Below are 23,870 nucleotides of genomic sequence, written 5' to 3'. Positions count from 1 at the left end.
ATTATTTTTTACTTTTAATTTCGTTCATTATATGGAGGCGATGAAGGTGGCACTTACCGAGAGAAGCAAAAGTCTCCTTGAAGAGCAGCATGGTTTTATATGTCTCGTTCCTTCCTGCAAACAGAGAATTCGGATTATATGTCCGGCTAAAACAAATAATAATGGTATAGGTAACACATATTTCACAGTCTGAAAAAAAGTATTTGAAAATTCTGTAGCTTGAACAGTGTAAACTAGCCTTCTTACATGCTTCTTTCCTTACTTCATTTCTGTTTATCGCATACGCACTCATTATGTTTCTTTTAAATTCCTTGTCTGCGTGTTGACTAACCGGCAACCTTTTCAGAGTCATGCAACCGAGTGAGGTAGCGCAGTTGTTAACACTCTGGATGCGCTTTCGGGCCGGCCAGTGTGGCCGAGCGGTTCTAGGCGCTTCAGTCCACAACCGCGCGACCGCTACGGTCGCATGTTCGAATCCTGCCTCTAGGGGACTGATGACCTCAGATGTTAAGTCCCATAGTGCTCAGATCCATTTGAACCATTTGATGCGCTTTCGGTAAGAATGGAATTCAATTATCATTTTGGTTTTTTGTGATTTTATTTAATCGCTTAAAGCGAATTGATCAGAAAACGGCCGAAGTGTTCCATTATTCTTGTCCTATACTGACTTGAGCTCCCTCTAAAATATTGTCTTTTAAACTTTTTTCTAAGAATACCAGAGACGTCGTGGTTGAAGGGATGCTAAATCCTAATCTTATCTCTCCCTTTTTCCTACTGAATTATGTAGCTGAATGGTCAACAAATCTGACTGCCATGCGGTGAATACGACTTGGATTCCCCGAACTGTTTGTGATGGAGTGAATGGGACACGCTGGTCATCGTAAGGCCGACTGAGAAACTACATCAGGGAAAAGTAGCGGTTGCGGTTTGGGAAAGCTGACACTGTTGCATGCGAGTAAAAACTCATCCTCCTTCGTACCGACTTTCATAGGTACTTTGAACGAGTCATTGGTCGGTGGCAATGTTAGCCTATTTTCTGCAGTCTCACACAGATCGTTATATTTATGTAGCATACAACAAACAATAAAACTATATTAACAGATAGCTCCGTTTCGAGAGTCAAGTTCTCAACATCTGACTATCCGAGCTTAAATCATCAACCACAAGTACCTGAACATGCAAAAAAACGGAAATGAAAGTATGGCATCGTTGGCCGGGAGGCCCCTATTCGGGGAAGTTCGGCCGCCACGTGCAAGTCATATTTCATTCGACGCCACATTGGGCGCCGGAATGGAGATGAAATGATAATGAGAACAGCGCAACACCCAGTCCCCGAGCGGAGAAAAACCTCCAACCCAGCCGGGAATCGAACCCGGGCCCTCTTGCATGGAAGGCGAGCACGTTACCACCGATCTAAGCAGGCGGACCCTGAATATGTAAAGTAGCAGTCATAAAATTATTTGCACTAGAAGTCCGCCTCTTACTTTAAAATATCCAGCTCGTGTTTCACTGTTCCGACCTATCACACTTCCTTTCATTCACAAGTGTGCCTCTTTTAGTACAATATTTCATAGCCGTGTCTACTTGCTATCACACCAGCTGATTTCTAGCGTATTTGTTTGTCCAATGAATGAGAGATGATGAGAATGTGACTCCAAAATACGTATATGGGTGTAAACATCGCTTCATTTTGTATTGTATGCCAAATATACGTAACTACTGACTTAACAACCCCTACCTCGAGTCCATGAGGATTTAAATAATACTACGAATATTGTTGAAATTGAGATTTGGTTCCATTTTTATTCATTTTTAGACCTTAAAGATGAATGTTGTTCATGTATTTTCTGTATTAAGTAAGCAATAAAAGTTGGTCTCTTGTGGTATGAGTGTTAAAAGCAGTGATTGTTGTTAGACAGACCATTGGTACGATCTCGATATTTCTACTGTTTCGATTTATTTTAAGTCGGAATATATAATATGTTTACTTAGTTCAGTCAAAAATTATAGTTTTGAACGTGGCTCTCTTTTAGCAGCCGGATATTGGTTTCAACAGAAAAATAACATAGCCAACCTGCTGAAAATCGTTTCATACATTTACCTAGCTTTCGACATCTCGAAGGATGTCTTCATCGGAATGAAAATTTAAAAGCCGTGAAGTTACATTGCGAGAAGGTAATAGGCAATGTTTAGGGCAGATATGCTCAAATCAAAAATTAAAAATTAAAAATTTTCCAGATTTTGGTACGTACACCTTGCAAAGAACACAGTCAAAAATCAAAAATTGTGTCTGGAAGAGGGACTGACATAAAAAACACTTTACGGTGCTGCATACAAAATTATAAGTACTCATTTTTACATTCTTGCGAGAGAAAGTCACGGTAATCACATATTTTAATATAACGTAGCAAGAGCGTCACATGTGTTCATGACAAAGAATTACATTTTACTTTATTTCTGTATTCAGTGCTATACACTAACAACAGTTTATAGAGAACGTTGATTTAAGTGTCGTCCCTATTCAGAATCGATACGTACGTACTTCCTAAAAGCGTAAAATTAACACAGCATTCAAAAATTTCGGATTCATGATAATAACTTTTGCCTACGATTTACATGAAAACATGTTTGTATTACGTAGAACTTTAGCATGTTACCTAAAAATTTAAGCATTTCATGTAAACTAAACTACGTCGGTACCGACCGACCGCCGCGTCATCCTCTCCTCAGGCGTCGCTGGATGCGGATACGGAGGGTCATGTGGTCAGCACACCGCTCTCCCGGCCGTTGACAGTTTTAGTGACCAAACGTATTATGTAAAAGTTACGAAAATTACTCACGGAGCAGTACCGCAGAGAAGACAATTAACTACATCGCGTGTAATCAAGAGTCATACGAACAGTTCGCGTTCTACGAGGAATACTACTTGTTAGTGACGTTACGACTACTGTTCCTAATCGAAATTTAAAACAGATTTATAAACATTCCTTGTCAGGCACAAGCGTTTTGGCAGTATCATTCGGACCATGTTCATACTGTAAGATTTAACAACTCTTCACGGAACCTCTGTGTACAGAGGAAACAAAAAATGTATTCTCTCTTTAATACTTTGACACAAAAAGAAATGCAGTTATGGTTCATGCGGTGGATTCTATTTTTTTTTTTCGACAAAGGACACATAAGTTACGTGGGTGCTACAAGCAGATGGCAATGCAGGAAGAATGGCTGAAATGAGCTTTTCTTTTGAAAAGTACGAGACCTTGTAAAAGAACGAGCACATTACAGCGGCGAAACGATAGTGTCAAAAAAGAGTTTGGAGGTCTGCAACATACGTGTCATACAAAAATATGAGCGACCCCGCAATAAACTGTGAATTGTGTGTGCACAAAAGCTGGTCAGTTGTGTGTTCAATTCGGAAGACTGCAAAATGGAATTGTGCATTCGAACGCAACTGCACGTTTGAACAAAAACGATCTGGCTCGAAAGTTCCGTATAGTGTCTGGTTTCAAGACATGGTAGGTAAAGAGGAAGAGAATGCAGGGGAAAGAACCTGGTCTGATGAGATGTTATTCAAACAGAGCCATGTGGGCAAAGCGCTCTAGCTGTGTGAATTAGGCTTCTGTAAATTCATTCATTTACGTGAACAAGGTAGCAAACCTATCGGAGGTTCACGTGTCGTGTGGTCTGAATATAGCTACGCTGCTTGGTTGGTAATTTACTTTTAGGTACCGTAGCGAAGTTCACGAAGTGGTTCCTACTTTCGGCCGACGGACGGATGCGAAAATGACAGATGTAGAAATAAGCGAACATGGAACTGAAAAATAAATCAGAAAGCCAGTGAGAGGAAAGTACACTGTACCTGATGGATACACACTAGATTTTGTATCGACTATATGGAAGAACTGTCATTTCTTCCAGTTACAGTCCAATGTAAACTGCTATAACAACGGAAAGTTCCTCTTGATAAACAGTGCACGTCGTTCCGATCTGTAGGAATGTCTCGGTACAGATGCACATTACTACAGAACCCGACTTGTTCTGTTCGTCCATGAGGTCCAAAAGTGCACAGGGAGTGCCAGCCGTTGTGGTCGAGCGGTTCTAGGCGCTTCAGTCCGGAACCGCGCTGCTGCTACGGTCGTAGGTTCGAATCCTGCCTCGGGCATGTATGTGTGTGATGTCCTTAGGTTAGTTAGGTTTAAGTAGTTCTAAGTCTAGGGGACTGATGACCTCAGATGTTGAGTCCCGTAGTGCTCAGAACCATTTTTTGTACAGGGAGCGATGTTTCTTGAATAGCGGAAGGTCTTCAGTTCGCTCTGCACAGTCGCCCAGTAAACAAATTGCCTATTGATGGTAACAAGGATATCGTATACGATTGAAATGAAGACTTCCTGGAAAACAATACCCAAATTGTCTTCCTTAATGAGAAACATCACAAGAAGCGGAAACACGTATGGTATACTTGGTAGCAAGGTTACTATTCACGGCATATACAAATACAGAAAAACTTCGTAATCCACTGTGGCTCTTCTGCAGATGGTATAGTCGTTTCCGAAATGCGGAAAGACTTAACCTATGCGCAGTATTGCGTGCAAAGGGTAACACAAATAAATGAGATGTGATGTCCGTAAATGCACCGGCCCGGAAAACCGTGAGCGTTAGCACGCTGCTTCCGGAATTTGGGGAGACCCGGCGGATCCTGATCAATTTCGCCCGGCGAATTAACGGCGAAGCCCGGTGTGCTGGCCAGCCCGGATGTGGTTTTTATGCGGTTTCCCACATTCGACTAGGTGAACACCGGAGCGGTACCCACGTCCCCCCTCAATTACGCGATTTGCAAGCGTTTCGTAAACATTCACGAACTGTCACATGGGACAACACTAGACGCAAACAGATGGAGTACACAAATTCCTCCTGTGCGATGTGGGGAGGGGGTGGGGCGACAAGAAATGCATCCGGCCACGCCCTACCCTAACATAGCCAAATCCAGAGTGACATTCCGATCCTGTGAAGACGCAGAATAAGACTAGGAAAAAGAAGAGAACGACCGTAAATATGTGGAAACAACCGCTACACAATACACCATCAGTCACTGCAATTAGTCGCATCCGTCAAGTATTGAAAGTATTTAAGTACATCTGTTCCGAGTGATCTGATGTGGAATGACCATATATATCTAGCCGTGGGGAAGGCAGATAGCAGACTGACAATTATGCGAATAGCTCTAAGGAAGTGTCATTGAATCACGAACCGTACACCATCAGTCACTGCGATTAGTCGCATCCGTCAAGTATTGAAAGTATTTAAGTACATCTGTTCCGAGTGACCTGATGTGGAATGACCATATATATCTAGCCGTGGGGAAGGCAGATAGCAGACTGACAATTATGCAAACGGCTCTAAGGAAGTGTCATTGAATCACGAAGGAGGTTGTTGTTGGTTCAAATGGCTCTGAGCGCTATGCGACTGAACTTCTGAGGTCATCAGTCCCCTAGAACTTAGAACTAATTAAACCTAACTAACCTAAGGACGTCACACACATCCATGCCCGAGGCAGGATTCGAACCTGCGACCGTAGCGATCGCTCGGCTCCAGACTGTAGCGCCTAGAACCGCAAGGCCACTCCGGCCGGTTACGGTTGTTGTTTGAACACTGTCAGTGGTCTGGGCTCTTCACCAAATAGCCATAAGGAGATTGAGAATATTCAAAGGAGAGCTAAGCGTTTCGTAGCAAATTTGTTGTTTAGTCAGCACGACACCATTTTAGAAATGCTCTGCAAATTCCAGTGGTAGACGCTACAGGATGTACGTAACGAATCGCGAGTGACCTATCAAAATTACGAGAGTCCACTTTCCAGTACCAGCAAAGAAACTTTTTACTTCCTACAACATTCATGTGACCTGATGGTCATGGCGGCAAAATTGGTGAAATTCTGGCTAACAAAGAGAGTCGCTGGCAACCTTTTCCCCGTACACCATGAACGTAAGGAGCAGGACGGAGTAAAAATAATTCAAGTAACACACTATACGCTTCGACACACACAACGGACGGTGGCTTGCAAAGTACAAATTTGAACGCAAATGGAGATACTCAGCTGTTTGTCGATAAGCTTCAAACATCGATATTCCCTTCCTTTGTGGAGATGTTTAAATAATGAATAATTTACCTAGTATCTCACTGTCACTGAAATGTCAAAACGAATTTGGATGACACTCTACGTGGAAGACATATCAATCTAAGATATGCTATCGAGTAGCGTCCAACCGTAACATTCCTCGATTTGAAAGCTATTTTTATCGACACACGTCAACTATATTGAAGACGCATGTACATCACATTTTATATATTTATAGTTGCAGTTTTCTCAGTTGTGCGCCGGCATTGTCACTATTTGGAAGCTAATGATGGCCACCCGTACTGACTCATACACGACGCACATACAGCAACTACATTTCATTTTCTCCGATATCGACTAACAAAAGTGAGTAAATTTTTCAAACTACATATACAATTAGAAGACAGAACCAAGCTCAACATTCTAATGTCTTATACGAAATCCGAGCTCTTCACAAAATTAGTATTAACATAAATACAGCCCCCAAGTAAAGATATGATTTTATTACATGACGAAACTATACGCCTTCTAAACCTATACATAAGCGTTTATCTGCTACAAGATCCGACCTCTCACTCTAAAGGGCGAAAACATTTTGAAGAAAGGAACCAGCAGAAATATTCATTACAATATGAAGGACTCACTTTTGGGATGTGTCGGTTGAAATTCCGGCTCAGTAGTCCTTGATTGGCACATTCTAAGAGGTTGTAAATAGTTGCAAATGAATGCAGGCATAGTTGTTTTAATAATGTCACCGCGAAAAATTCTTGTGAGATTATATTGTCTTTGTTACGTAGTCTTTTCACAAAAGGCACAATGAGCAATTGTCTTATTTTATTTTACTTATTTATCAGGTTCCGTGAGATCATGCGAGCCAAAGCCATGACATTGTCATGATCAATACATTGTTTACGAAATCATGATTAGGATATTTATAAACAATCGAAATTAAAGAATTAATAAAATTAGGGGAAAAGTGATGATAGAGTATACGAATAAATACCACATTACAGAGAAGCGTTCTCCACCATTGCGAAGATCTCCTGTACAGAATAGGAGCCGGCCGGTGTGGCCGAGCGGTTCTAGGCGCTTCAGTCTGGAACTGCGCGAACGCTACGGTCGCAGGTTCGAATCCTGCCTCGGGCATGGATGTGTGTGATGTCCTTCGGTTAGATAGGTTTAAGTAGTTCTAAGTTCTAGGGGACTGATGACCTCAGATGTTAAGTCCCATAGTGCTCAGAGCCATTTGATTTGAACAGAATAGGAGTGTGCCACAAGGAAACCTTTCAACTTAGATTTGACGAGTTTGGGTTTATTACTCAATCTTTCAAGTTTTGCTTGAAGTCTACTGAAAATGAAAGCTGCTGAATAGTATACACCCTTCGGTACAACGCTTCAAGAAATGCTTTTTCGTCTTTAGTTCTATGAATGAGTGTTGCAGTTTCTTCTGAATAAGTCAGTATTGTCAACAACAAATCCTTTGATAGAGCATGCGTACAGGAATGGCACAGTTAGAATTTCGAGGAACCTGAACAACGGCATACATAAAATTTGCGAACTGGCATCGCAGATCTGCCTGTCCGCTCTTTTCTGGGCTAAAAGTATTCTTGACGAGTGAATAGAGTTGCCCAAAAATATGATGCTATAAGAGATATTAGCGTGAAAGCAAACAAAGTAAAATTTTTTTTGCGTTTCAGTGTCAGAGAATATTTCCTATACTCAAGATAGCTATGCTCAGCTTCTGCACGAGATGTCATACTTCCAAGAAAGATTTTCATCCTCCAATAGTCTTTACGAATTTAATATGATCAATATCAGTGACTGTTAGTAAAATTTTCCTTTTACAAGAGCTCCGTGTCAGAAACTCTGTGCACTGTGGTTTGTTACAGTTAAATGTTAATCAGTTATGTGAAAACCACGTGCTGATGTTACCGACTATTTAAAATAATTTCCATCACATTCCACTTCTTTTACAACAATATTTGTGTAACTATTGAAGTTTCATCACCTGCTGCAAATCCTAAAACTTATGCGCAACACATAATTTAGAACACTTGCAAACCAATTTAAATACATATACAAACTTCCGAGGCACTCGAGTCGCTCTACGCTATGTAAAAAGAGATAAACTTTACTCTTTGACTGTAAAATCATTGAAGTATTCGGATTCAGCCATACTAACAAAAACGATAAACACGGATCTAGTGCATGAGGATCGTTGCCGGCAACACTGGCAGCCTTAATGAACGGAGTTGCTGCATATTCCTCGGCTGTCTTCAGCTGTCTTAGCATGGTATTTCTATTATGCTTTCGATGTTAAATGGCTCCCATAAATCAATTCAGGCGAATGCCGGAAGAAGGCTGCAGTCGATTACCTGCTCGACCCTTTCGGTCAGGAGAAACTGTTCTGTCTGTAAAAACGAAGTTAATCCCAAGTACAGTAGACAGGCAAGAAAAAATGCCAATACTGTTGTGGTATCTTGCTCAGTATCACAATAAAGGATGAATCCATGTTGAGATGGAAATAAAATATTAAAACAAGTCGGAAAGTATCATTCAACTTGCATCTGAAAAACTGTAGTTATTTCTCAGTGGTGGATCGTAAAACTGCACAATAAGCAAGGAAAACAGATACTGCACTTAATCTTATAGAAAAGCACAAATATCACTTTGCAATGTAAACTACAGTTACGAATGAAACAACGAACAGGAAACAACACCACATGTGTCTCACATACGTACTGTATTGAAACACTATTTTACAGAACCCGTTCATCTTTGCCATACTTGGGAACGGAATACCCCTGAAACAGCTCGTAACTATACAGATTTAGTAACCGAAATATTCAATGCTTTCTGTTATTGCGTTCAGTATTCGATATGTTTTATTAAACAGAGAGGAGCCAGAAGACAAATCACGCGTCTTACCTGTGATAGAAAGGATAGATTCCATTGTAGGAGCACAAACAGAGACATCGCAGGAAGCTGTTCACTGCTCGGACCAACTTACACTACACTGACGTTGCGAGCGACGCAGCTATATATATAAAAGGAAGGAAATAGCCGAGATCACTCAGAACTGCCGCCTACCCATTGTCCGATGCGGACCATTAAGGCCTCACCACTGCTATAAGCACTTCTCATAAGTGGTGTAATTTTTGCAGTTCCAAGCGTAATTCACAGAGTAATTTGGTAATATTACCCTGCAGCCAGGAATAACAGACAATAAGTAGGATAGACAGCAAAATGAAATGAACTACCGACAGAGAAAATTTTCTGGGATTAAGTCCAAAGCATCTGTTCAATAAATACCTGCTTTCACTATCTTTTACTTATTTTCAGAATTACGTTATAATCGTTGGCTTCTTACGCTGATGAAGTAATTAGTTTGTAAATTGTCAGCCACAGATAATCTCTGAATAATTAGACTCAGCGGCGCAAAAACGCGCTGTACTTTAAATCAGCATGGAGGATCGAGACGAAAATTAACCATTAGGGGTCTGTAGATTCGCTAGCACTTACGATCTATTCTACGTAACTGGTGAAAAGACTCCTTCATTGATAGCACGGCCATGTCCTTAAGTAATCAATCAACTATGTGTAAGCGCTCTCCTGGGAACGCTCTTCATGTCAATAGAAAATTCAAATAGGATTAGTGTTTAGTTGATTTCTTCATAGATCACGCAACCGGTCCTATTAATGACACTTGATAGGACGCATGTTATTTCCGTAACCGACCGAAGTGGCACACTGGTTAAGACATAGGACACGCATTCTAAAGAATCGGAGATTGAATTCCGTCTACATCTACATCTATAATCCGCAAACCACAGCGAAGTGTATGGCAGAGGGAACTTCCTATAGTACGAAATAAATGCTTTCTTCCCGTTCCATTTACGTCTGTTATTATTATATTGTCTTTGGGGTCCATACTGAATCAATATTTAGGGTGATGTATATTTCTATATTCATCACTTAACTGTGCATCTTCGATCTGTGTAAGTAGGTATTCGCGGGACTGATGCTGTGTGCCAGTTCAATATTTCTTCAGCATCTCCAAAAAAATGGTTCAAATGGCTCTGAGCACTATGGGACTTAACATCTTAGGTCATCAGTCCCCTAGAACTTAGAACTACTTAAACCTAACTAACCTAAGGACATCACACACATCCATGCCCGCGGGAGGATTCGAACCTGCGACCGTAGCAGTCCCGCGGTTCCGGACTGCAGCCCCTAGAACCGCAAGACCACCGCGGCCGGCTTCAGCATCTCCGTGACGCCCGCCAATCAGTCAAAGAAACGTCTCGTCATTCGTGTTACCCTTCTTTGTATACGTTCAATATCTCCTGTTAGTTTTATTTGGTGTGGGTCCTTCCATTTTAGGCTGACTGCTTTTTCCCTTTATCCACCAATGAACCGCAGCCTGCGACCGCCTTACCTACGGCTAAGCCTAAGGGGTAATTTCATTTAATATCCCACAAACTGTTACACCTTGGTGTTTTCATTAGTAGACTGATTCTAATTGTGATTCACTGACGTTTTATTCATAGAATATTACGTTTTTTTCGTTTTTTAAAGTGCACAATTTTACATTTCTATATATTAAAAGCAAGTTGCCAATGTCTGAACAATGGGAAATCTTATCAAGATCCGAATGAATATTTGTCGCGCTATTTTGCTATATAACTGCATTATAGATAACTCCACGATTTGCACAAAGTCAGAGGTTACTGTCGGGTCACAATATACGACATGGACAACCACCCAGGCATATTTCCCTGAGAAGCTTTCGAAGTTATGTCTGCATCTATCGACGACTCTCCATCCAAGATCCCGTGTCTTCCCTACCAAGAAATGCACAAATTATTCACAAATTGATTTTATACCCCATAGTATCATACTTTCGTTAATAAGCATCGTTGTGGTAAGAAGTTAACTATTTTTTTGAAGCAAAGAAATACTGCATCCACCTGATTGCCTTCAGCCATTGCGTCTACTTGGTAGCTGTCCAGTCATTAAGATTCAGACTATCCGTAGTGACCCGAAATCAGTTAAGACGAGTGTCGAGATTGCTACTTTGAAAAACATACGACCGATTTCTTCCCCCATTCCGAGCCTCTCCGTCTCTAATGCTCCGTCTCTAATGCTGTGGAGGTGACGTTAAATCTGAATCTCCATTTCCTTTTTTCGTTGCTGAGATTGGAAACCGTGACGTATTCTTAACAATAAGGTAGCACCCATACATATTCCTGTATACTTACAGATTTTAATCTATGCCTGACGAACGTTTCATTAGAGATATCGCTGATATATTTCACCAAAACACTTTTTAAAGTAATTTTCGGGCAGTTTATTAAGAGGCATTGCTGGAATTGTTCGAATTATTCAGAAGTCGAAATCCCACATTCATCGATCGGAGCTCAGACGCATACAGTTGCGTATTGTAGGTAGTACTTCGACTGATCACACCTCACGCAGTAGTTCAGAGCTTCAGCCTGCTATTAGCTCTTCTCCATATATCCAGAGCCACATTCCCGCGCCAGCACACATTTTGACCCATTATAACCGATCAGCACCTGAAATAATTGTCCCACGACGAGTAACATACACTACTGCCCATTAAAATTGCTACACCAAGAAGAAATGCAGATGATAAACGGGTATTCATTGCACAAATATATTATACTAGAACTGACATGTGATTACATTTTCACGCAATTTGGGTGCATAGATACTGAGATATCAGTACCCAGAACAACCACCTATGACCGTAATAACGGCCTTGATACGCCTGGGCATTGAGTCAAACAGAGCTTGGATGGTATGTACAGATACAGCTGCCCATGCAGCTTCAACACGATACCACAGTTCATCAAGACTAGTGACTGGCGTATTTTGACGAGCCAGTTGCTCGGCCACCATTGACCAGACGTTTTCAATTGATGAGAGATCTGGAGAATGTACTGGCCAGAGCAGCAGTTGAACATTTTATGTATGCAGAAAGGCCCGTACAGGACCTGCAACATGCGGTCGTGCATTATCCTGCTGGAAGTAGGGTTTCGCAGGGATCGAATGAAGGGTAGAGCCACGGATCGTAACACATCTGAAATGTAAAGTCCACTGTTCAAAGTGCCGTCAATGCGAACAGGAGGTGACCGAGACGTGTAACCAATGGCACCCCATACCATCACACCGGGTGATACGCCAGTATGGCGATGACGAATACACGCTTCCAATGTGAGTTCACCGCGATGTCGCCAAACACGGATGCGACCATCATGATGCTATAAACAGAACCTGGATTCACCCGAAAAAATTACGTTTTGACATTCGTGCACCCAGGTTCGTCGTAGAGTACACCATCGCAGGCGCTCCTGTCTGTGAAGCAGCGTCAAGGGTAACCGCAGCCATGGTCTCCGAGCTGATCGTCCATGCTGCTGCAAACGTCGTCGAACTGTTCGTGCAGATGATTGTTGTCTTGCAAACGTCCCTATCTGTTGACGCAGGTATCGAGACGTGGCTGCACGATCCGTTACAGCCATGCGGATAAGGTGCCTGTCATCTCGACTGTTAGTGATACGAGGCCGTTGGGATCCAGCACGGCGTTCCGTATTACCCTCCTGAACCCACCGATTCCATATTCTGCTAACAGTCATTGGATCTCGACCAACGCGAGCAGCAATGTCGCGATACGATAAACCGCAATCGCGATAGGCTACAATCCGACCTTTATCAAAGTCGGAAACGTGATGGTACGCATTTCTCCTCCTTACACGAGGCATCACAACAACGTTTCACCAGGCAAAGCCGGTCAACTGCTGTTTGTGTATGAGAAATCGGTTGGAAACTTTCCTCATGTCAGCACGTTGTAGGTGTCGCCACCGGCGCCAACCTTGTGTGAATGCTCTGAAAAGCTAATCATTTACATATCACAGCATCTTCTTCCTGACGGTTAAATTTCGCGTCTGTAGCACGTCATCTTCGTGGTGTAGCAATTTTTATGGCCAATAGTGTATGTAATTTCAATGGTTTCGCACTGTTTTAACGTTAATAAATACCAACATCACTTTCAAAAATTTATTTTTAAGTATTTGAAATCAAACCTTATTTCCGTCAGCTAACAGGGAACATCTCTTTATAACTCTCCGTAAAAAAATAGTGCGTTTTGCATTCTGGAATTCAAACCTCGTTGCGGTTATTTTGAATTCGGGTTCCACGTGTTTCTGCTCCAAAGCAAAAGCAGTAATGTTTCCTCAATAATGTCACGACCGAGTCGTTGTTTAACAGAGCTAGGGCTGCGATTCTATGCGAGCGGGTTCCAAATCCCGTTCGGCTGCCCACATTTAGTTTTTCCGTGGTTTCTGAAAATCACTTAAGCCGATGACCGGGATAGGTCATTTGAATAGACCTCCTCTGCCTTTGGCCAATCTAACCTTGTGCTCCATTGGAACGTTAAACGCTAGTATTCCGTTTACATCTACATCTATTACCCACAATCCAACTTACGGTGTGTGGTGGTGTGTAGTGTGACATTCTATCATTTCTCCTCCATTCCTGTTCCATTCGTGAATGGTGCATTGAAGAACGACTGTGGATCAGGCTCTGTAACACCCCTAATTCCTCATATTTTCCTATTGTGGTCATTTCGCGGTATGCGTGTGGACAGTAGTAGTATGATTACTCTCTTCTTAGAACGAACGATCTCAGCATTTTAATAGCACTTATCTCCACAATGTACTGCACCCATCTTGTAACATGCGTTCCGTGTGCACTTTCATAACGCCCTCGCGGCCACCCGATGAAACCATGAAGAAAAAAGCACCTTTTTTGTATCTTCTCTTTCTCCTCTATTAAACCCAGCTGGCAAGAGGTCCACACACAGAACGACTGTTCTGCAAGTTACCTCCATTGCGGATGAATCACACTCGCATTGTATTCTTGGAATGAACCTCAGCCTACTATATGCCTTTCCTGTCTGTAATTCTATCCATTCGTTCCACTTAAGGTCACTCCGAACACTAAACTACTCGATAATTAACAGTTGTTATATTTTCTCTGTGTTTCATCGCCAATAGCGCAGTCAATCGGTAATGGACCTTTCTGTCCATTTACACGCACTGCGTTACACTTATTTACGTTAAGGGTCAACCAACAGCTTTTCAGTTCTCTACAGGTTATCCTGCTTCTCATTGCAGCACTCTGGCACAGTATGTCTCATTTATAGAACAGCATCAGTCGCTTGTGCCTTCATGCAGCTTCTAGTTTTATACTGGTGATCTTCAAGCTAAAGGGACACTAACCCTTCTCCTCAACCTCCGGGGTCAGATCTCCCCCTTCACATCAATTGAGTAATTTTATTATAAAAGCGACGGAATTCGATCTCATGGTATCTTTCGCATTCGATTCACGTACCAATTTGAACAAACATTAACACTCAGTTAATCAATGTATACAGAAATAACCGTAATGAAGATAGGAGAATTTGCCCTGATGGAATTAAAATCAAACGGACGCGTACAGCTATTTGTAGGAAAAGCCGGCGCTGGCTGAGTTTCTTTGTAAATATCTTAAGGAACGGTAATTCACCCACGACAGGGGTTTTAGAGACACGTCATTCGACCAATTCGTGAGTATTGCTAATCAACCTGAAATCATAATAAGAACGGTTAACAGAGAAGATCCAAAGAAGAACGGAAAAGAAAGATTAGGATTTAACGAACTGTCGACGACGACGGCATTAGAGACAGAGCACAAGTTCGAAGAGAGGAAGTGTGACAGCGCCCTATCAAAGTAACCATCCCAGTATTACACTCTAAGCCATTTAAAGAAATCACGACATAGCTTAGTCTGGAGGACGATATGAGAATTTGAACCAAGATGCTCCAGAATGTAAGTCCAGTGTCTTAACATTGTGCCGCCCCGTTCATTCAAGGAAGAACTGCGCGTTTCATGTTGGGTTCATTCGTTACCGCGAAAGGTCACGCAGACGTTCATTAAATTACAGTGGAAACTGATGCAAGAGAGACCAATTGCAAAAATATTTAAACAAGGTATCTGTGTATTGTGAAAAATGGTTCAAATGGCTCTGAGCACTATGGGACTTTACAGCTGAGGTTATCAGACCCCTAGAACGTAGAACTACGTAAACCTAACTAACCTAAGGACATCACACACATTCATGCCCGAGGCAGGATTCGAACCTGAGACCGTAGCGGTCGCGCGGTTTCAGACTGTAGCGCCTAGAACCGCTCGGCCACTCCGGCCGGCTACTGTGGAAAGTGGCAATCGACTCTAAATATTAAAAAAAACGTGAGGTCATCCACATGAGTACTAAAATGAATACGTTATATTTTGGTTAGGTGATAATGACACAAATTTGGAAATTTGTGGTAAAATCTTATGGGACCAAACTGCAGAGGTCATCGGTCCCTAAGCTTACACACTACTTAATCTAACTTAAACTAACTTATGCTAAAGACAACACACGCGCACCCATGCCCGAGGGAGGACTCGAACCTCCGACAGAGGAGCCGCACGAACCGTGACAAACCCCTCAGACCGCGCGGATATCCCGCGCGGCAAATGACACAAATCTAAAGGTTTTAAATTCTGCTAAATTACCAAGGCATTACAATTACGAACAATTTAAATTGGAAGGATTACATAGAAAATGTTTTGGGGAAGGCGAACCAAAGACTGTGTTTTATTTGAGAGCTCTTAAGAGATGCACCAAATCTACTGACAGTGATTATGCGTGTGGCTAGGCAGGGAGACACACGTGCGGGGAGCCTGGCGGCCCCACTTTGGCGACTTACCTGTTGGTATGGGTGGGAAGACGAAAAAACAATTCAAAACGCCCTCCCCGAGCCAAGAAAATCTCCGACCCAGATGGGAAACGAATCCGGGTCCCTCGTATGGCATTTCGCTGTGGGCCTGTGGAGGCGGACTACCAGACCTACGAAAGAGACCGCCTACACCACGCCTGTCCGTCCTATTACGAAGAATTGCCGCGCGGTATGGGATCCTCACGAGGCAGTATTGACGAAAGACATAGAAACAGTTCAAAGAAGGATAGCTCGTTTTGTATAATCGCGAAATAGGAGAGAGTGTCACAGATATGATACTCGAGTTGGGGTGGCAATTGCGTTTTTCGTTGCGGAGAGGTCTTTTCACGAAATTTCTATCACCATCCTTCTCTTCAGAATGCGAAAGTATTTTGTTGGCATCAACCTACATTGGGATAAATTACCATTGTAGTAAAATAAGAGAAATGAGTTCGCGCTGTTCGATAATGGAACGGTAGAGAAAGAGTCTGAAGGTGATTCGATGTACCCTCTGTCAAGATTTTAAGTGTGAATGGCAGAGTAGTTGTGTAGATGTGGATGTAGATACGTTGTGCATCACGTAATTGTTTATTGCTGAAATTCCTAGAGGATACGTTCCGGGAAGAATGAGACAGCGTCTTACTTATTGCCACTTACAACATGCGAAATGCCCATTACGGGAAAAATCTAAGACATTCCGGGAAGTACCGCCAGTCGCGTTTCCGCCTCAACACTTGCGAACTGATAATCAAAGTGTGGTTCAAAATGGTTCAAATGGCTCTGAGCACTATGGGACTTAACAGTTGTGGTCATCAGTCCCCTAGAACTTAGAACTACTTAAACCTAACTAACCTAAGGACATCACACACATCCACGCCCGACGCAGGATTCGAACCTGCAAAGTGTGGAAATGGAAGCGGTACTCGGGATCCACACACCATAAAGTGGCCTGTGGAGTTTACACGTTCATGTAAATGTATAGGGCCAACAGCCTTGCTGCAGTGGTAACACCGGTTCCAGTCAGATCACCGAAGTTAAGCGCTGTCGGGCTGGGCGAGCACTTGGATGGGTGACCGTCCGGTTCGCCGAGCGCTGCTGGCAAGCGGGGTGCACTCAGCCCTTGTGAGGCAAACTGAGGAGCTACTTGACACAAATAGCGGCTCCGGTGTCGTGAACTGACATACGGCCGGAAGAACGGTGTGCTGACCACATGCCTCTCCGTGTCCGCATCCAGTGGCGCCTGTGGGCTGAAGGATGACACGGGAGCCGGTCGGTACCGTTGGGTCTTCATGGCCCGTTCGAACGGAGTTAAGTTTAGTTTTTTATGTAAATGTAAGAATTAGTACCAAGAAGGAAACAGGATTGCGAGATTGCGAAAATATTTTTCGAGGAAGTAAAGGCAATGACGCAACCACATAGAGGTGAAGATACGCGCGTAGATTAGAGAAAAAACACAAAAAATGAAAGATAAAAGCGCAAGCTGGATCCGTGGTTGGGGCACTAGACTCGGGGTGGCATTCAAATCCTGAGCTGGGTTTCCCAAGATTCGTCTGAGCCACTTAGTTAACCCTCGCTGTCGTTCCTCGAACACATCCTCCCTGATCCTTTCTCAACTAAGCCACCACTGCGGCATTAATGCTCTCACTGACGAGAGACGCTGAACTCTTGCATTCTTACCAGAAGAATCAAAATTGGCGTTAAGTCCGCCACTAAATAAATCACTTCTTCGGCTGCAAGTAATTAATGAAGAAAATTAAAAATTCCGGCATCTTTACGGTAAATAGACAGGTTTCGCAAACACGACTGGCTATCAAACCAATACTATTAACCGGCAACGTCACTGAAATTCTTGGCGAATGAACCATAAAGTTAACAAATTTTTCATAATGTGGGGCCACAGTCTTAAAGTCAGAACTGCCATTAGACTGTTTTCTGTTATTTGCAAAAAAAATGGTTCAAATGGCTCTGAGCACTATGGGACTCAACTGCTGAGGTCATTAGTCCCATAGAACTTAGAACTAGTTAAACCTAACTAACCTAAGGACATCACAAACATCCATGCCCGAGGCAGGATTCGAACCTGCGACCGTAGCGGTCTTGCGGTTCCAGACTGCAGCGCCTTTAACCGCACGGCCACTTCGGCCGGCTGTTATTTGCAGTGTGACATTTACACGGTCATGATTTCGGCTTTATGTTGCCTTTATCAAGTGTAAATGTAACACCGCAAATAAAAAAAAAGAACAGTCTAATGGCGGTACTGACTTTAAGGGAACCATAAAGTGTTCAGACTGTTAAGACAGAACAAGGTGGGGCAGAAATTAGGAGATTGGACTCGCATTCGGGAGAACGACATAACAAATCCCCATCCGACCATCGCAAGTTGGGTATTCCGTAGTTTTCCTAAATCTCTGAGGGCAAATTTTGGGATCGTTCCTTTGAAAAGGACATGTCCGATTTCTTTCCCCATCACTCTCTCAATCTGAAACTGTGGCTTGTCTCTCATGACCTCATCATCGAAGGAACGTTAACATCTACATCTACATTTATACTCCGCAAGCCATCCAACGGTGTGTGGCGGACGGAACTTTACGTGCCACTGTCATTAGCTCCCTTTCCAGTTCCAGTCGCGTATGGTTCGCGGGAAGAACGACTGCCGGAAAGCCTCCGTGCGCGCTCGAATCTCTCTAATTTTACATTCGTGATCTCCTCGGGAGGTATAAGTACGGGGAAGCAATATAGTCGATACCTCATCCAGAAACGCACCCTCTCGAAACCTGGACAGCAAGCTACACCGCGATGCAGAGCGCCTCTCTTGCAGTCTGCCACTTGAGTTTGCTAAACATCTCCGTAAGGCTATCACGCTTACCAAATAACCCTGTGACGAAACGCGGCGCTCTTCTTTGGATCTTCTCTATCTCCTCTGTCAACCCGACCTGGTACGGATCCCACACTGATGAGCAATACTCAAGTATAGGTCGAACGAGTGTTTTGTAAGCCACCTCCTTTGTTGATGGACTAAATTTTCTAAGGACTCTCCCAATGAATCTCAACCTGGCACCCGCCTTACCAACAATTAATTTTATATGATCGTTCCACTTCAAATCGTTCCGCACGCATACTCCCAGATATTTTACAGAAGTAACTGCTACCAGTGTTTTTCCTCTATCATATAACCATACAATAAAGGATCCTTCTGTCTATGTATTCGCAATACATTACATTTGTCTATGTTAAGGGTCAGTTGCCACTCCCTGCACCAAGTGCCTATCCGCTGCAGATCTTCCTGCATTTCGCTACAATTTTCTAATGCTGCAACTTCTCTGTATACTACAGCATCATCCGCGAAAAGCCGCATGGAACTTCCGACACTATCTACTAGGTCATTTATATATATATTGTGAAAAGCAATGGTCTCATAACACTCCCCTGTGGCACGCCAGAGGTTACTGTAACATCTGTAGACGTCTCTCCATTGAGAACAACATGCTGTGTTCTGTTTGCTAAAAACTCTTCAATCCAGCCACACAGCTGGTCTGATATTCCGTAGGCTCTTACTTTGTTTATCAGGCGACAGTGCGGAATTGTATCGAACGCCTTCCGGATGTCAAGGAAAATGGCATCTACCTGGGAGCCTGTATCTAATATTTTCTGGGTCTCGTGAACAAATAAAGCGAGTTGCATCTCACACGATCGCTGTTTCCAGAATCCATGTTGATTCCTACAGAGTAGATTCTGGGTTTCCAGAAACGACTCCTCTTTCGTACTTACTGTTGATCTGATGTAAATAAAACATTCCACCACCGGAAAACTATACCGTATACAGAAACGTCTTCTAACTATTTTTTGTTATGATAGTTACGCTGTAAACAAAACTGAAGAGCAAATAAGCCAACAGTCGACAGTCCTGTGAAGACGAGAGCTGGCCGGCAGGAGAAGTAGAGACGCTTAGCACGGGCGGCTGAGGGCGGTACGTACCTGCGTGAGCAACGCGAGATGCGTGGCGCGAGGTGCGTGCGACGTGCGGTGCGGTGGGGTGCGCCTATATAGCAGCGGCAGCGGCGCTGCGGGCTGCCCCACCTGCCGGGGCAACGACTGGCCGCAGACGCCGCCTGCATGCCCGTGCCCTACTTAACCACCCGCAGCTGCCGGCTGCTAGCTGCTGCACCACCGATCAGATCCTCTACCGGATAAGTTTTCCTTACCCTACACTCGATCACGCGCCATTTGACTCTCTTCCGAGACCACTATCAGGGGGTAGTGTTTGACCACTCTACAGCACGTCTCAAATATTCGACCTGCCGCAACATAAAGAAGATGGGTATGAAATAAATCATTCCCACTGGACATCTTACAATCAACAGATGCTGGTGAACAGATAGATTCCGTCTTCCCAGTTTTCCATAAGAAGTTTGACATCGCACCACATGGTGGATTATTAACCATCATACGATCCTACAGTATATCTTAGCAGATATGTGATTGGATTGATGAATGTTTGACTAAGGGAACCCAGTACATTATACTGAGCGGTATGATGCTGTGGTGTACAGGAAGGTGTCGTCGTTGAGTGACAGGAGGAGGATACAAGACGACTTGGACAGGATTTGTAATTGGTGTAAAGAATGGCAGCTAACTCTAAATATAGATAAATGTAAATTAATGCAGATGAATAGGAAAAAGAATCCTGTAATGTTTGAATACTCCATTAGTAGTGTAGCGCTTGACACAGTCACGTCGATTAAATATTTGGGCGTAACATTGCAGAGCGATATGAAGTGGGACAACCATGTAATGGCAGTTGTGGGGAAGGCGGATAGTCGCCTTCGGGTCATTGGTAGAATTTTGGGAAGATGTGGTTCATCTGTAAAGGAGACCGCTTATAGAACACTAATACGACCTATTCTTGAGTACTGCTCCAGCGTTTGGGATCCCTATCAGGTCGGATTGAGGGAGGACATAGAAGCAATTCAGAGGCGGGCTGCTAGATTTGTTACTGGTAGGTTTGATCATCACGCGAGTGTTACGTAAATGCTTCAGGAACTCGGGTGGGAGTCTCTAGAGGAAAGGAGGCGTTCTTTTCGTGAATCGCTACTGAGAAAATTTAGAGAACTAGCATTTGAGGCTGACTGCAGTACAATTTTACTGCCGCCAACTTACATTTCGCGGAAAGACCACAAAGATAAGATAAGAGAGATTAGGGCTCGTACAGAGGCATATAGGCAGTCATGTTTCCCTCGTTCTGTTTGTGAGTGGAACAGGGAGAGAAGATGCTAGTTGTGGTACGAGGTACCCTCCGCCACGCACCGTATGGTGGATTGCGGAGTATGTATGTAGATGTAGATGGTGAATGTTCTACATCACATGTCACACAAGAAAGCGAAATAGGACCTCTGATGTCGTAAGAATAAATGATTTATTACATAGGATCTGCACTATCCTTTGGAGAACAAAACATAAGATTACAGAGTATCGAACCACATTTGTATTGGATTGAGGATTTCCTTGCAGAAATAACTCAAAGCGTCGTTCTTAACCCTAGATTATTAATACATATCCAGTGGTCACAGGCCCTGCACACCGCGCGCTGCTTGCACAAACTGCCTCCATTCCTTTCTCTTTGTGCTCGGTTCCTCCAAGTGTCTTTATTCTCCATGGCTGCCAGGTCGTCCATCTGGCGCTGCCTTTGTCGCCCTTTGGGTCGTTTGGTACTTGGTTTCCCCTCAAGTGCTCTCTTCGCCTGTCTTTCTTCTGGCATACAGGCTACATTACTACTAGATTACTAAGCCCTCCCAAAATTTACGATTGTACTCGGTACCAATTTGCGGTTCCCGCCAACCAGGTATTATCACTATAGGGTGTAAAAGAGGACATTTTGTATTTATTTTGTGTGACATACCACTGGAGACCTTAGTAGTGTAATTAACTCGTGAATTAACTATAAATTATAACTTCCTTTGAATACAACGCGATTTAGTATAATTTACGATGGTTTAGTAACAATGCAACATTTTCCCCCAACTTGGTGTTCTAGGTTTAACGGAAGAAAGTCGACAGATAGAAGGGTAATATCGGAATAACGAAAGAGAGCGTTATAGAGACGGTAATGTTTATAATCCGTATTAATTAACTACTGGATAACGTTGTAGGCAGAGTGAAGCTATTCACTTACGACGCTGTTATCACTAGGAAGATTATGTACGCCAAAAGACTGTAGCGAATCCAAGAGGATCACCAGATGATCGACGATTGGTGCTGGGACCGACAGTCGTTCCAGAACGTAAATAAATGGCACGTACTGTACGTAAGTAGGCGAATAAATTCATCATTGTTCGATTACGCTATTTACGATAAACCACTGGAAACAGTAGCTACCGTAAGATACCTAGAGGGAAACCACATAAAAAATACTAAGAAAATCAGTTGCCAGCTTGAGACCTATGCATGGATGTCTGAAGGTACAGACATCGTAAAATGGACTATGTAATACATGCCCAGACGGGCAAAACGACGATAATAATAAGGTTGAACACGATGTTGTTTCACTCTCCCTATTGTGTGAATCCAAGTGATGTTGCGGCCTTAGGGGATGTGGACAATGTGGATACGGACGTACAGATTGGTGCGGTAAACGTGCGCGGATAGCCGAAATAGTTAAGGCAAGCATTCGGTATAAGCAGGAAATTTTGGTTCGAGTACCGGTCCGCCACAGATGTTCACGTGTTACTAATAGCTAGTATACTGTATCTATACCTAATACAGCTAATGCCAATGAACTCGCATTCAGCGAATACATATCGTAATAGCTGTGGATCGTCAGTAGTGCCTATTTCCTCCAAAGTGCATGCGCGTCCGAAGGAAAAGACATTGTTAAATAAACTACGTAGAATGTTTTTACTTCGGCTAAGAGAGACAAGACGCAAATGCTGCCTTGCAGGAACAGACAGAATACGTGCGGATAAAGAAGAAAGAGGGAGGTAGAAAAAATTGGAAGACAAACAAAATTACATAGCTGGCCGGTGTGGCCGTGCGGTTCTAGGCGCTTCAGTCTGGAACCGCGTGACCGCTACGGTCGCAGGTTCGAACCCTGCCTCGGGCATGGATGTGTGTGATGTCCTTAGGTTAGTTAGGTTTAAGTAGTTCTAAGTTCTAGGGGACTGATGACCTCAGATGTTAAGTCCCATAGTGCTCAGAGCCATTTTTTGAAAATTACACAGTATCTACTTCTTTATCTTCTGCTGTACTTCCTTCTTCATCATCTGATGATTCAAATAAGTCATTTCCAAGTCCAGGTGAAACCGATGTTGGTGATGGTTAGTTTTTAGAATGTACTTCTGAAAGTAGTTCATTGGAGAAGGCTGCAAGGCGATGAACCAAAGATTTTATTACTGCAAAATTAGCTATTCCCTTGCATAGATGTCAGCTGAGTATAAGAGATTCTATATACATTCTTTAGGTGACAGCAGAGGCACTTAGTCATGATACTGAGGAGCTCTGTATTAATAAATCTTCTCTCTAGAGAATCAGACAGAAGATGAGAAGAAATGGTCTCAAACAACAAAATTAACTGTAAAGAATGATATGCCTGCTGTTCTTGCTCATCATTGAGGAAGGGAACTTGCCAGCATTAAATGTCAGGGACCCAAAAGACGAAAGGCTTCCAATTATTGTTGCATTTGGGGATAGTGAAGAGCCGGCCGAAGTGGCCGTGCGGTTAAAGGCGCTGCATTCTGGAACCGCAAGACCGCTACGGTCGCAGGTTCGAATCCTGCCTCAGGCATGGATGTTTGTGATGTCCTTAGGTTAATTAGCTTTAACTAGTTCTAAGTTCTAGGTGACTAATGACCTCAGAAGTTGAGTCCCATAGTGCTCAGAGCCATTTGAACCATTTTTGATAGTGAAGAGCTCATTGGCTTTCCAAGATTACAGAATGTTTC

At 43.1% G+C, this 23,870-nt stretch overlaps 1 protein-coding gene across 1 annotated transcript in view; it reads right to left on the bottom strand.

Moving 5' to 3' along the window:
- LOC124722126 overlaps window positions 1-19,938 on the bottom strand; it is a 58,722-nt gene extending 38,784 nt beyond the window's left edge. The window contains exons 1-2 of the mRNA XM_047247331.1: window positions 19,912-19,938; window positions 58-114 (exon numbers count right to left, since the gene is read on the bottom strand). Of these exons, the coding sequence (XP_047103287.1) occupies window positions 58-91 (34 nt within the window). The 5' untranslated portion in view covers window positions 92-114; window positions 19,912-19,938. The remainder of the gene's footprint in view (window positions 1-57; window positions 115-19,911) is intronic.
- Window positions 19,939-23,870: the final 3,932 nt, after the last annotated feature.

Source organism: Schistocerca piceifrons, chromosome X, assembly GCF_021461385.2.
Source record: "Schistocerca piceifrons isolate TAMUIC-IGC-003096 chromosome X, iqSchPice1.1, whole genome shotgun sequence".
Taxonomy (NCBI): domain Eukaryota; kingdom Metazoa; phylum Arthropoda; class Insecta; order Orthoptera; family Acrididae; genus Schistocerca; species Schistocerca piceifrons.
This window is presented reverse-complemented; position numbering and strand designations above follow the sequence as displayed.